Source organism: Hippocampus zosterae, chromosome 16 (assembly GCF_025434085.1).
Source record: "Hippocampus zosterae strain Florida chromosome 16, ASM2543408v3, whole genome shotgun sequence".
Classification (NCBI taxonomy): domain Eukaryota; kingdom Metazoa; phylum Chordata; class Actinopteri; order Syngnathiformes; family Syngnathidae; genus Hippocampus; species Hippocampus zosterae.
The window spans coordinates 11,317,825-11,331,574 of NC_067466.1; the positions used below are offsets into that span (position 1 = coordinate 11,317,825).

The 13,750-nt window shown below is 45.9% G+C and overlaps 1 protein-coding gene across 4 annotated transcripts in view; it reads left to right on the plus strand.

Annotated features, from left to right (window-relative positions):
- The window catches only part of LOC127588295 (neuronal tyrosine-phosphorylated phosphoinositide-3-kinase adapter 1), a 30,471-nt gene that overhangs the window by 15,788 nt on the left and 933 nt on the right, over window positions 1-13,750 (plus strand). The window contains exons 2-8 of one of the 4 annotated variants that reach the window (XR_007959037.1): window positions 1,043-1,279; window positions 4,161-4,531; window positions 4,607-6,334; window positions 7,413-7,655; window positions 9,192-9,298; window positions 10,835-11,261; window positions 12,075-12,150. Coding sequence is in view for 3 of the 4 variants with exons in the window: in XM_052046960.1 (XP_051902920.1) it covers window positions 1,092-1,279; window positions 4,161-4,531; window positions 4,607-6,334; window positions 7,413-7,655; window positions 9,192-9,298; window positions 10,835-11,251 (3,054 nt within the window). In the remaining variant the exon portion in view is untranslated. Of the gene's footprint in view, window positions 1-82; window positions 265-1,042; window positions 1,280-4,160; window positions 4,532-4,606; window positions 6,335-7,412; window positions 7,656-9,191; window positions 9,299-10,834; window positions 13,598-13,750 lie in introns of those variants that run through there. The other 3 variants (XM_052046960.1, XM_052046961.1, XM_052046959.1) reach the window with 3 other exon arrangements.

Genomic DNA, 13,750 nt, shown 5'->3' on the forward strand with positions numbered 1-13,750 from the left:
TAAGAAAAGGTCATTTTCACAGCTCTTACATCTCACACCAAATGACGGTAGAATCTGAACAAAGTGGATGGTTGTGTTCCAGCTCCGAAGAGCCAGGGGCATTGAAAACCTTCAAGTTTCCATTTGTGAGGACAAAACAAACATGCATCAGCTGACAGCTGTGCTTTTCTTAGCCGCTTGCATGATGCATTCCCTTACAGCAGCGTGGAAACACTACCGGGCCTTCCTGTTATCTGCCCCACAACAAGGCTGACTACCCATAGGGTGAGCGTGAGGAGGAAGCTCTGCACGCGCTACATATGACAATCCGCATTACTGTCTGCTTGGCAGACAGCCTCAGCTAGGCCATCCCAGGGCCCGCAGCCAGAGACACACTGCAGCTGAGTTATCATGCTTACTCAAATATTCATAACTGGATAATGAAAGTAGAAATTTCCATGTGCTACACAAGAGGCTGAGATCAACAAAACGGCTACTGTTCTCTTCCTTGATTGTGCAGTGCGTCTAATTTTGAGGGCTGTCAGTTGTAGCGATTGTCATTCTTTTCTGCCAATGTAGGAGAGTAGAACCTACTTTTTGGGGCGACATTAAATGCATCATTTTTGTTGGAAGTCTTTCTAGCATCCACTGTGACGTGTTCTAAAGCAGTTTTGGTTTGGGTTTTTTAAAATTGTGACTGTCAGTTATGTGTCAAGATGCTGTATAGCATTAAAACGACAGCAACACTGACAATGTTTATTGAAAAAAAATAAGAGTAATAATAACTTCTAGTCAATTTTTTGTGTACATTTGCTTGACTTTTTGAGTTAACGTGATTATTTATCATTTGGTTTTAGAGTTGGTTTTAATTTTAGTGAAGTGCATTTAGGTGTCACGAAACATTTAGATTGAATGATGTACTTTGTATTTGAAAGTTGACTTTTTTTGTGGATATTTTAAAAAGTTTTTAAAACAAAAAAGTTTGTGGCTTAACGGTATAAATGTTGATGTCTCAGCACGAGGCGCTTTACAAACGCCTGTATTTTCTGGTCTTTTTATTTAGGTGCGCCTTGTGACGACACGTCTCATCATCCCGGGCCTCCTTGTGTACCATGAGCTCTGGTTCTGCCCAGGATGTGGCAGTCGAGCATTTTCTGCGTGACATCGAGAGGCGGAGTAAGCGGCTACACTGCGCTGTGATTGGCTGCGAGGTGGAACGACCCCGCAGCGACATGAACCTGCTGTATCGAAAGAGCCGTTTGGATTGGAGGCAGAGGGACCATGATGGAAGCAAGAAAAGGTGAGTGGAGTGGCATGTGCACGCTGAATATCTCGGATTACAGGGTTTGGGATTGGGGGATATAAGCCTCTCTGTCATCTTCAAAGAGTATGATTCCCACATCTTTATTCTGAGCACAGATGATGAAAGTTAGGCTGGTTAGAGATTTGCATAGCAGCACTTCTTAGTTAATATATGGGGTAGATGAGATCAACGTCCCTAATGCCAGCAAAATGTCAAGTAGCACCTCCATCCATCCATTTACTTACTCTTATCCGCGGTCATGTTGCGAGGGGTAGTCGCTTTGTCAAAGAAGTTCCTTTTTCTCAACCACTTGATCGAGCTCGACCAAGGGGATGCCGAGGCCTTCCAAGGCCGGCCGAGAAGCATAATGTCTCGGGTCTTCCCCTCAGCCTCCTCACAAGGGAGGAATCCTAATCAGATGTCCGAGGTAGCTCATCTGGCTCCTCCCAATATGGAGGAGCAGCGGCTCGACTCTGAGTCTTTCTCAGATGACCGTGCTTCTCGCCCTATCTCTAAGGCAGAGCCGAGACACCCTGTGGAGGAAACTCATTTTGCCCGCTCCACTATGTTTTTCTTTTGGTCACGAAAAGCGGGGACCACCACTCGGGTTGACCGATCCAGAGGCACTGTCCCCAATGGCCATGCGATGTTGCAGACCCAGATCACAAAAGTCTGCCGCTGTGCAAGAAATCACTCGTAATGATGTTGTCGGCAACATTTAGGACAAATCGACCCGGTCTTACTTAGAGCAGAAGCATTATGCAGTTTCAGTCCCGGTGACAGAAGATGGATCGCAAGTTTACAGCCGTGGACAAGCCGTAACTTAAGGCTATCAATTAAAGTGTCATGTGTTGTGTCAGATGTGTCAGTGAGGTCTGTCAACAATGAGGACACTGGCACACTCAATGTCAGCACCCAACCTTAACCTAAAACTTTGCGCGAGACGCTGACGGATTGCTGTGACACCTCGTTGCACGTTTTCATCTCCAAGAGAACATTTTTGGACAACGTCTTGGTCTGCATTCGCCCTCTTGAGCGGGTTAATCAAAGCGGACAGTGACCTCATCACGTTTTGACCGCACACGCGTTTCTTGCCACATGATTGGGTCAAAGGTGACAAAATCACCATATTTTATTCAAGCATTTTATTTGCACACAAAACCTCATTCTGTGGAAATATTCATTTGGATTCGGGGATACATCATTTGCGCACTGGATGTTTAGGATTAATGGCTACGGATGAAGACCTCATTGTGATAAGAAGAGCACACTTCGTTTCATTTGCCCAGTGATGAGATCATATTATTGTTGGCTTGTTAAATAGCTCCTGAGTAATAAATGTCTTCTGAATGAGCAAGTATGAACTATGCTACAGTTGAAACGGCACAGAGGTAAATGTCTTCCTTGGTCTTTATATGTTATTGCAACAATTTCCAGGAAATACAACTTTTAATTTCCTTGAGTGGTGGAGACAAATATACCAAGTTGTAAATCATTCCCATTTCTACCTCCAATTAAAAAAAAAAAAAAATCTGACATACCAATTAAGAAATGATGGGCAATGAAGATTATTTGAAAAGCAATTTCCTCATTAATGGCCAAAGTAAGTGTAGACTAAAATATTTCATTATTCTTATTATCATGATATTCTTATGAGTGGATCTCACTCGGGTCGCAGCGGAAGGAACCCAGATAATGAACTCTTGTTACGACACAGACTGCCAAGTGGAGTGTGGTGCGCGATGCCTGTAATGTTGACCGCGTTATTGTAAGCTCCAATTGTCTTGCCCTATCTCATGTTTCAACTCATCAGCGGGATGGCAACAGTTTGTGTGACCCGTATCCATACATTATATATAGTAACAGCTACACTGTCGGCACAGATGTGGATATCCAGATGTGCCCCCATGCGGCATTGCACAAATGTGATCAAAACAAGTCATGCGTGGATTGACAAATGGATTTGCTTCATAACTTTTGGGACAGGGTTTTAGTTATTGATATAAACATGTTGTCCCTTATGCTGAAAGCTTCCTTATGGATGGTTGAATCACACCTATAGAGACACCAGACGGAAATATTTAAGGGCCATTGGTAAATCGCATCCACTGGTGGCAGTGCATTGAATTTTGCGGTCCGCAGATTTTCTAACCGTCTTGACATTGTTCTCGTGACTCGACAACATTCGTGGTACGTTTACAAATGAACAAGTGGAGGATACCCAGCGGAATATATTGTGGCTTTGCAATTAGTCTTTTCTTCCCTCGGGGAGTAAATATACACGTCAACGCAGGAAAGAATAAAGTGTGTAGATAAGTGAATAAAACCGCATCCACAGTTGCCGAGGCGCAATACGCAAAGTGTAAAAAGCCAGACGGTGCTGTCAGTCAGAAACAAAAAGCGGCGTTTTTGTCTGATCTGTCTCACTTTTATTTATTGTTTTGGAAGCAAGTGGCAATAATGATTCCACGATTTCAAAGAGAAACAGTCAAATGCGCAACAATGGTTTCCACGGTAACGGTTGAGAGCGGAAAACACATGTGGGTTGAAAGTATAAAGAAAAGAGTGCGAGAATTCTATCAGTCCTGTATTCACTAAGAGTACTCTGTTTTGACAGGGGAATTGATTTCCTAATTAAGTGCATTTGAGTGGAGAGTAAATGTGGAGAGGTGGAGATGGAAAAAGACATGTGTGAGAAAGATGGAGGGGACTCTAGGGTGTTCCTTTTTTTGTACTGAAAGGCCCGGCAGGCAAAGCTGTTGTTTGAAGAGCAGAAAGAGAGGGAGTCAATAAAATAAAGTGGGGTAAATTAATGTTTGTATGATTCTTTCATGCCTTCTTTTTTTTCCTCCTCCCCCTCTTTCTGCCAAAATTGAAGCTCGTCTCAAAATGACTCCTCGGCGACCGTCGGCAAAGTCCGAGACTTGGCCTCGTTCCGTCGCCACTTCCGAATGGGCTTCATGACCATGCCGGCATCCCAGGACCTTTCCCCTCACTCGTGTGCCTCAGCCATGGCGCCGCGCTCGCAGTCCTGCCATGCGGTCGGCGCCGGGGATGCAAGTCTGGAGAACGGGGACTACTCCGACACCCAATCCCAGCACGGTGGCCGCTGCCCGCCGGTCAAACCCAAGCGCCACCCTAGCACTCGCCTCAGCTCCTCGTCGGCTGACACCAGAGGACCTCCCGAGACGCCGCCGCCCCCACCGCCTTCCTCCCACTCGCAGGCCAAGCACTCCGAGAAAAAAAATGGTAAGAGGCGGGATTCCCGGTGCGGGTTATTCTCCGAAAATGACCTTTCCTTCACATATCGGTCCACCCCTGCAGCCATGAAGAAGTCCGACTCTGGGGACATTGGCTCAAAAAAGGTGCCTCCTTTAAAACCCAAGAGAAGTCCCAGCACCCAGCTCTCCTTCGATCCACTCCCTCCACGTGTGCCTCATTCTGCCGCATCGCTCCCTTTCCAGGGAGCCGACTCTCAGATCCAAACCGGAGAGGGGGACGATGAGCCGGTCTATATCGAGATGGTGGGGCAAGTGTTCACCAGAGAGAGCCAGACCGCCACCCCCCACCCCGTCACCCCGGTAGCCACCACGCCCGATTCAGACTCGGACCAGAGTGAGGCCATCTATGAAGAGATGAAATACCCACACCAAGAGAACCGAGAATCTCAGAGGCACCCGCCGAGCAAACACGAGAAAATGAAAAGCTCAAAGCATTACCACGTCGCCCCATCGCCCTCCAGCAGCTCCTCCTCGTCACTGCCACGCCCTTCCTCTTCCTCTCCTTCCTATTCTAAACCCAAAGCTACGGTCTCCATCTCTCATTCGTCCCCGCTACCTTCCTCCGCATCCTCCACCCCTGTGCCCCAGGTGCTTTCCACCAGCCCCCACACGCCACGAGCGCCGACTCCCTACCTGCTGCAAGGAAGCAAATGCGAGCCAGAATCGAACACCAAGATCCCCGCCCCCTTCCCAAATCTCCTACAGCACCGACCTCCGCTGCTCGCTTTCCCTCAACCGGCGGCCGCGTCCAGCGGGGTGGCAGTGCAAAGCAAGGGTTCCTCCACTTCCTCTAAAGTCGGCTCTCAAACATCCAGCGTGACCACTCAAGCCGGCACCTCCTCCTCTTCGACGTCCTCGAACGTTCCGACCTCATGCTCCAAAGAGCCGTCGGGAGGGAGCGTCACGCCGCAAGAGAAACACAGCAGAGATTCTCAGTTGGGACCCGCTCCCGGACTTCGAGCGAGGAGTCACTCAACGCCGCTGCCCCCGTCCTCCAAATCGACGTCACCTTTCTCCCATCACCACCACCACCCGCACCACCGGCCCTCCCACTATCATCACTATCGCAAGCCAGAGAGGGGAGACTCTCCGGCTCCACTCAAGAGCAGCTCTCAGACGTCCACCCAGTCCACCGTGCAGACCCAAACTTCAAGTACGGGCAAGGAAGGGAAATCCGTTAGCTTCCTTTTGAAGACGGACAAAGGAGAGAAGGATAAGGATCGAGACAAGGAGAGGGACAGGGAGCGAGACCGAGATAGGGACAGAGGTCGAGACAAGGACAGAGAGAGAGATAAGGACAGAGACCGCGACCGGGATAGCGGTCCTCACTCTTTGCAACTGGATCTCCTTCCCGCTACGAGCAGTCAAACGGCTCAAAGCAGCACCAGCTCAACTCCGACATCCCTGTCCTCATCCCATCGCCCTCACTCTCGCCCTCATCTGCGCTCTCATACCCCTCATGGCCTGCCGGCATACAAGCCGCCGTCCTCTGACAGCCCCCTGCTGTGGACATACCCTTCCGGGGGCTTCCGCAGACCGCCGGCTTACGAGAGCTTGAGAGGAAACTCCCAGACGCCGTCCTTGCAGCAGCCCTCGAGCCTCACGGGCGTTGGTGAGGGCGGGTGCAAGGGTGGCGAAAGCTCTTCATCGCTGCTGTCCAAAGTTGGCTTCATGCCCTGGGACAGTTGTGTGAGCTTTGCAGGCGACGAAGGGTCTTCCTGGCCCATGCAGAGGAAATTGTCCTTCAGCCAAGGGAGCCGAGAGACCGAAAGTAAGTCAAAAGTTGTTTTGTACACACTGATAACCTTGACTTACAAATGCCAAATTAACTCATTCACTCCCAAAGACGTTTTTAAACGTCTTTTCAGACTTGGTCCAGAATTGGCTGGTACTGAATGAGTTAAGATTTTTTTTTCAAGTTTTGAAGAAAAAAAAAAGAATGACGGGCAAGGTTCAGAAAAATGCTGCTGAAGTTAAGTGAAAAAAAAATTTGACAAAGCTGCAGCGATGAAGGTACCATAATGCCCTTGTGAGGAGAGCCACCGTCAGTCATGCATTTTCAGCCTTTCGGTTTATTGAACGAGACACAAGCACAAATACAAAATGAGAATGCTTGCGAGGAGCTTCTGTCGCCATAACTCACTCAACCTAACTCCAGCACCACATGTGACTTACTAGGCCACGCCTCTTAAAAGCACCCATCCAACACACAAACCTGGTACGCTCATTATTACACTTCATTAATACGACTCGATTACTTTACATTCTCAACGCAGAGCTATTTTTCTTGATTAAAAATGTAACAAAGTTTTTTTTAAGGGGCTGGATCAGATAACTAGATTTTGTTTGAAGCTGCAGGAGCAAGATAGAAAATCTTCATTGTGGCCAATATGAGGGCGATTGGGGATCATTGATGTCGCAAACGGAGTGTGTCTGACATCACTCCCGTTTGAAATAAAACAAGGGACTGTACTTTTCTAACAGTCGATGGTTTGCCTGTTGGCAGGGCGCACACAAACGGCAAGTTCAGGGTGAAATTTTGCAGTCCCATTGAGTTGTCTCTCTCACTTTACTTTCACTTTACTTTTTAGCATCGAGTTTAGCTGCACCCGGGAAGCACTCAGCTCCAAATTGACAATGTGGCAGAGCTCTTGTAACAGGCTGCCAACTCAAAAGCGCCATCTTGGATAGGATGAGTAAAATATCAAACATACGGGTTGAATGGAGTGGTGTTTTCCTCACCCAACAAATGAAAGTCAAGGTTTTACCGTACGCTCGGTGAAGTAGAATAACAATTTTCGTAACAGTCAAACACTCTTTAATCATTCACCCGATCTCTCTCATGCCAGAAGAAGAAGGACGGACATGGAACGGCAGCGCCGATGCCTTATTAAGGATGGATAAGGAAGAGTTGGGAATGGGGTTCCGAGGAGGCCCCTCGAACATCCCGGTGCACTACAGTGGCGCCGCGAGTAGGACCCTTGGTCACTGTGAGTCGCTGCTGGCTTCAGACAGCAACACGGGATTCAGAGCCCTGCCCAGAGTCGGGATGCCTCTTCCCTGTCAGACGTTCCCCGCCTGTCGCAACGGAGGTGGGTAACGTCCCTAATCATAAGTTCTGAAAAGCGAATCCCAAATGACATAAGCCGTTTTCATGTCCACGCTGTGGTTTGTTTCCTCTGCTTTTATTTGCCCTCACATGAAACTTGACACCACCGTAATTTCATGGAGAATTTAACAAGCGGCAAATCTTTCATCTGCCATAAAAGCCAAACGCCGAATAGCTCAGAAGCCGCCGAGTGTCTTTGTCATTCACTGCATTTTTAAGCAAGGCTTTTCTCTTCAGACCGACATATGCATGCTTACCTTGAGAATCCGGGGAAAAGCTTTCATTGTCGCCAAACCAGGAAAACACACCTTCCATAAACACTCTCGCGCACGCACATCACTCTCATTTGAGTGTTTTTACATTAAAACGGAGGAAGAACCAAATGGAGTGGAACCTCTGATGTCAATCATTGCTTTCAATGTGAGTCATTTGATGTACATCATACGTCACGCTTGTTGGGGCTGCTCACAAAAAAAAGGGCAAAAGACAAACCAAACACTCCTTCACATTTATTTGGAGGAAGATGCTGTACACCACACGGTGTCCAAAATACAGACGAGGATCATTTGCGGTCCGCCATCCATTTTTTTGAGTGACCCGCAGCATCTAATACCGTATTGCCCCAAATACAAGACGGTGTTTTTTGCATTGAAATAAGCCTATATAAGTGGGGGTCGTCTTATATTCGGGGTCGAGATATTACACCCATTCACGACGCTAGATAGCGCCAGATAACATTGAAGCGAATGCTGTACTTGACTCCCCCGGCCAAAGTGAATCCCTGTCACAAAGAATAAAAATAAAAATAGCGATGGCACGAAGAAGAAAAATAAAAAAGTAGCAATAAGAAAGAAAAGAGAAGCAAATAATAGAAGAGATAACAGAAAATGGAGAAACATAGCGACAATCTAGATAAAAGTGGGTCGAAGAATGGCCAGGTTAACTGGCAGCTGAGAAGTTATGATGTCATTTACATTTCAAAAACCAGAAGCCATTCATTTACGAATGCGATTGCACTTTAGTTGACATATTTAAATGTTTAGATATTAAGATTTGAATGAGGCAAAATAACATGCTTTTTCTCTCAAATATATTGTTGGAATCATTTGTTTCAGATGCATTGTCATTATTTTCTGTATATAAATTAATTTGGTGTTCAAAAAGTCTTTTTTCAAACAAGAGGGGGTCGTCTTATAATCAGGGCCGTCTTATATTTGGGCCAATATGGTATTCACGAAGACAATTCAGTTTTTGAAACGACAATGGTTCTGCGCCATGTTGATTTTCCGATTTCTGAACATGTCACATTCATGATGACAATATCTCAACGACGGTGTTTGTAGAATAACACTCTGCCTTCTTCTCATAGATGTGTACTGCACAAGCTGTATTCACAAGTCGAACACAATGTACAGCTCACATGATTCCAGCCAAACATTTGCACCCTCATGTGTTAAATGAAGTGATATTCCAATGTTCTCATTAGCAGGCACGCCGCGTAACAATGGTGTCTTTGCAGAAGTGGGGCGGCTGGGCCGTTCCTCCTCTGCTGCTGGAGTGAGACAGGTGGGCGGAGGAGACGTCCAGAGGCAGAGCAGCCTACCAGCACGAGAAGCCCTCAATCAGGTGAATTGATGCTGGCCGGCCTTATAACTCTCGACTCGATTAACTTCATTCAGGGCTCATTTCGGAGCGAGCATTAATATTGTCCTCATTATTGCCTCCCCTCCTTTTAGAGACAGTGCTCCTGCAGGTCTATTTATAGCTCGTAGATATGCCCACTGAGCAGAATAATGTTCTGGCCTGGCACGGAACAATAAGAGCAGGTACATGACGCAGGTTCCCACGTAAGCGTCCCAGTGCGTGGAAAAATAGCGGTGGAAGGAACGCGCTGTTTTGGTGTGATGAGCTGCAGTTTCTCGTGCGGCGGGTTTAGCTATATTCCGGCTGCATAGTAAGTGCTGACGCACTTTGAGAGTGCTGCAGAGACTGTCTGCATGCGTCTGGTTGGCTCACGCTGAAACGTGAACAGATGAAGTGGTGCTACATCCTGGTGGATGTGAGGAGCAACTGCAGCTGTAATCGGCAGGTGTCTGCATACTGTTGGCGGTAGTCACTTTTTAGGGCCTTCTCGTGGAATCCTTCATTTTGGCGTGATATTTACTACACTGTAAGGGCAAAAGTTTTGGGAGACCTGGATATTTTCCTGCATGAAATGCAATCAGAGAAAAGATTTCGGTTCTCATCTGCAACAGCATAAGCCTGAAGATCCTATCCAATATTTTAGCCCACCATTCTGCTGGTGGAATGCCACTCAAAAAAAAAAAGTACATTTAAATTTTTTTTAATGTGCTTCTAGTGCTGAAATGTTCAACTTTTATGAACACAAAATAATTTGTGATTTTGTTTTCACACATTCACCTGTTGATCCTCGGGTCCCTAATGATTTGCTCAAAAATGAACATTGCACTCGAAATTATCTGTCGTCATGTTCGAGATGATGTTTGTATGCAAGGTTATTTCAACAAAAATACAGTTCCTTGGTTTGACTTTATAACATCAAGCCTAAAAAGATCTTTTCCCCAAACTGACACCACAGTCATAGAAGGTAAGAGGCAACAATTTTTTTTCCTGATTGAATAAAGGACACGTAATGTAATTTTTTTTCCCCTCCAAAATTTGAAACACTGCCTTGATTATTTGTGACCTATACGAGAAAATAAAAATGTTGAGGAAATGGCACAATATTTTTTTTAATTCAAAATACTAGTATAACAAAAAGTTGAATAAGGCGTCACACTTTTACTTTTTGTAAATGTTTAAAAAAAGCCTCTTTAAAAAAGCAAATATATTTGTTCCAATATGTCAAACTACTTTGTTAAAAAATATATATATATGCTGTATACACACACACACACACACACACACACACACACACACACACACACACATATATACTGTATATATTCAAGATTTAGAGAGTATCTTTTTTTTTTTTTAATTGGCTTGATCTGATTACTGAAATTGTTTTTTTAACACGTTTGCTGAACAAGGTGAAGGGGAGCTCACCCTTCCATTTGCCCGTTGCAGGACCCGGTTGATCACCTGACCTCTGCTAAAACCAATGTTCACTCATTCCTTTCCTTTTCTTTATGTCTCTAGCTGCATGGCCTGGCGCAACAGCAAGCCTCCTGCAGTCCCAACAGTCCCGGCGTGTCCCGTCAGCAGCAGCAGCTGCAGCTCCACCAGCAGCAGTTGCAGTTAAAGCAGCAGCTCCAGCAACAGCACCACCTGCAGCTGCAGTTCCAGCAGCTCGCCCAGTTGGCGCAGGGTCAACCCGCCGCCGGAGCCGCCTCGTCCGCCGCGCAGACCCAGAGAGACGGCAAGTTGCTGGAAGTCATCGAGCGCAAACGCTGCCTCTGCAAGGAGATCAAGGCCCACAGGCGCCCGGATAAAAGCCTGTGCAAGCAGGACAGCATGCCCATCCTCCCTAGCTGGAGACGGACACCTGAGCCCCGTAAGACTGGCACGCCGCCTTGCCAAAGGCCGCAGGCCGTGGTGTGGGACACGGCTATCTGACAGGAGGACGGTGAGGGCAGCGCTGGGGAGAGACACGGTTGAGCTGAAAGGGGGCGGGGTTACATCATTCGAAGAGAGTAGATGCGGGGGTCAGCCTTTTGTGTAACTCTAGTTGCAGTTGCACCACCTTAGTGACAGATAGGGGGCAAAGGTGAGCGCAGCTGCGGTGTAAAAGACAAACAGGGATTCCAATCTTCGTCTTTCCCTTTTGGCAAATCTTCATCTTCTTTCTCTCCCCTGCATCGTCTACGATCACTCCCAACTATCTGCAAGTCTTCCCTCATCACATCTATACATCTCCTCTTCGGTCTTCCTCTTTGCCGCCAACCATTTCAGCATGTCTTCTGACACTTTGCTCAGTTCTTCAGCTCTTGTTCCCCCCTCACCCCCCTCCCATTGCTCCGTACAACTGATTCTCAAGACCCATGAAGTCCTCCACTGCTACTCCTTGTCACCTCGCCATCCCATCGGCCTCCCGTTCACTCACACACACATGCACCCTCTTGCTGTGACGGATCTTCTTTCCTCATCCATCCGCCTCTCGAGGTTCTCACGCACCTGCCCCTTACACACCGCACATCCTGTCCGACCTCATCCGTCAATCTTCCCATCACCAGATCAAACAGGGACTCCAATCAAACAAGTGAAGTGTCCCTCACTCTTCAAAAAAAAAAAAATCCCTCTGGTTCCAATTGCCAACAATTTTGCCATTGTTCTCCCTCCCGAGTATGACAGCTTGATAGGGTGATATCCGAATTGCCAAATTTTCTCCTGACTACTTGACGCATAGATTTCTTATTTTTTTTCTCTCTCTAATGCACAGAGAGGAATTAAACGAAGGCACCAGTCAGAGAAGAGCGACATGAGCCCGACATGTCATGTTCTGTGGATGAGCACACGTAAGACTCGTCGTGAAGTCATTGAAGTGTTTCTTGAAATTTGTCCAATGCATACGAGATGTCTTGGTATCAGTAGATTGTTGTCGTGGATGCAAATAATATCGCCGAGGTGTAAAAGCTACCTACTATATCTGTTCGCATAATATTTGTAAATCAAGTAACTTTCTCTACATTTTTTGGGGGCGAGGGGCAATTTTATAGCAATATGCTCCCAGTGTGGGGGAGCGACATAACTCGCGTCGACTTCTAGCCTATAAACGTTACATATCTTAAGACTTGAATGAGTCATATTTACTGTGTCATCCTCTGCATGTCACAATAGACATACAGTCCTGTACAAATATGGTGTAGAGATGATCATGTTTGAATTTTACATAGAGCAGAACTTCACTATGGTAACACACGGTTGTATAAAGTTGCTTTGTTTTAGGTTTTCCCCGGCACGACGCGTGGCGTGTCGAGCCACTTTTCGCTACAAATGAAAGGGTACACACAAAAAAAAATATTGTCCGTGCCACTCATTGAGTTGTGTCCAATGAGGTACAACTAAAAGGACGGGCGAGTGTTGATCTAGTCGAAACAGAATGCTGGAACAATCTGCGCAACACTTTGAGAGAAATCAAACCCTAATGTACTGTAAATAGATATGTACAAGTGTATTGAAAATGTAGCAATTCTTTCCATTTTCATACTTGTAATCAATACATCTGATGTAGCATAGACTGTATAAACTTTGTTCACTTGTTTTTCTAGGAGTATTTTATCTGCTGCAGCCAGTCCTCGCATTACTTAGAGTTCTAATAATCAGTAAAAGCCCTTGAATTTAAGGTGCGGTCGAACAGTTTATTTATGCAAGATTCCCTTTAAGATCAGTTGCATTTATGGATTTTTTTTTTTTTTTTTTACAATAATCTTCATTTATGGTCAGAGTTCAACAACTTTGTCGTCTCGTTGCTGCTATCTCAAACTACTGATGTTGTTTATTCACGTGTCGCCGTGAGGCAACGTGGTTAATATTCTTGTGCTTATTGTCAAATTCATTTTTTTTTTTCTCGGAAAGCCACGTGAACTGGACTTTTAAAAAAAGTGAGCCCTTCTGTAAAAGTATAAGGCGTTTGAATGTCTCTTGGTGGTGGTTGTTTTTCATAGTTAGCACCAAAATGTATCCCGCTGTGAGAAGAAGACCTACCTGAGTGTTGGAGAGTCACTGCTTGGCCTTTGTGTTAGTTTCGCCTGCGCATCTTCTTTATTTATTTACTTTTTTTGTTTTAAGATATCCTTTATTTGTCCCGCAATGGGGACATTTACAGTCAAGAGTTCAGAAAGGAAAACACTGGGTAGGGAGATTTGACCATTGGCATCAAATTTTATACAATTACAAGCCAGGTTGAAGGAAAATGGGCAAGTGCAATGCATGTAGAGATTCTTATAAACCCCTCAAGAAAAACAAACAAACAAAAAAAATCATATTACCTTCAATCTTGTGCCCAACTTGATTTCTAATACCAACAAATCACCTTACTACGGTTCCTTTTCCACTGTCTTATAACGAACCTAGGGACCGTTTCCAGAACTAGTTTACAGAAGCTGTTGGTTTTGT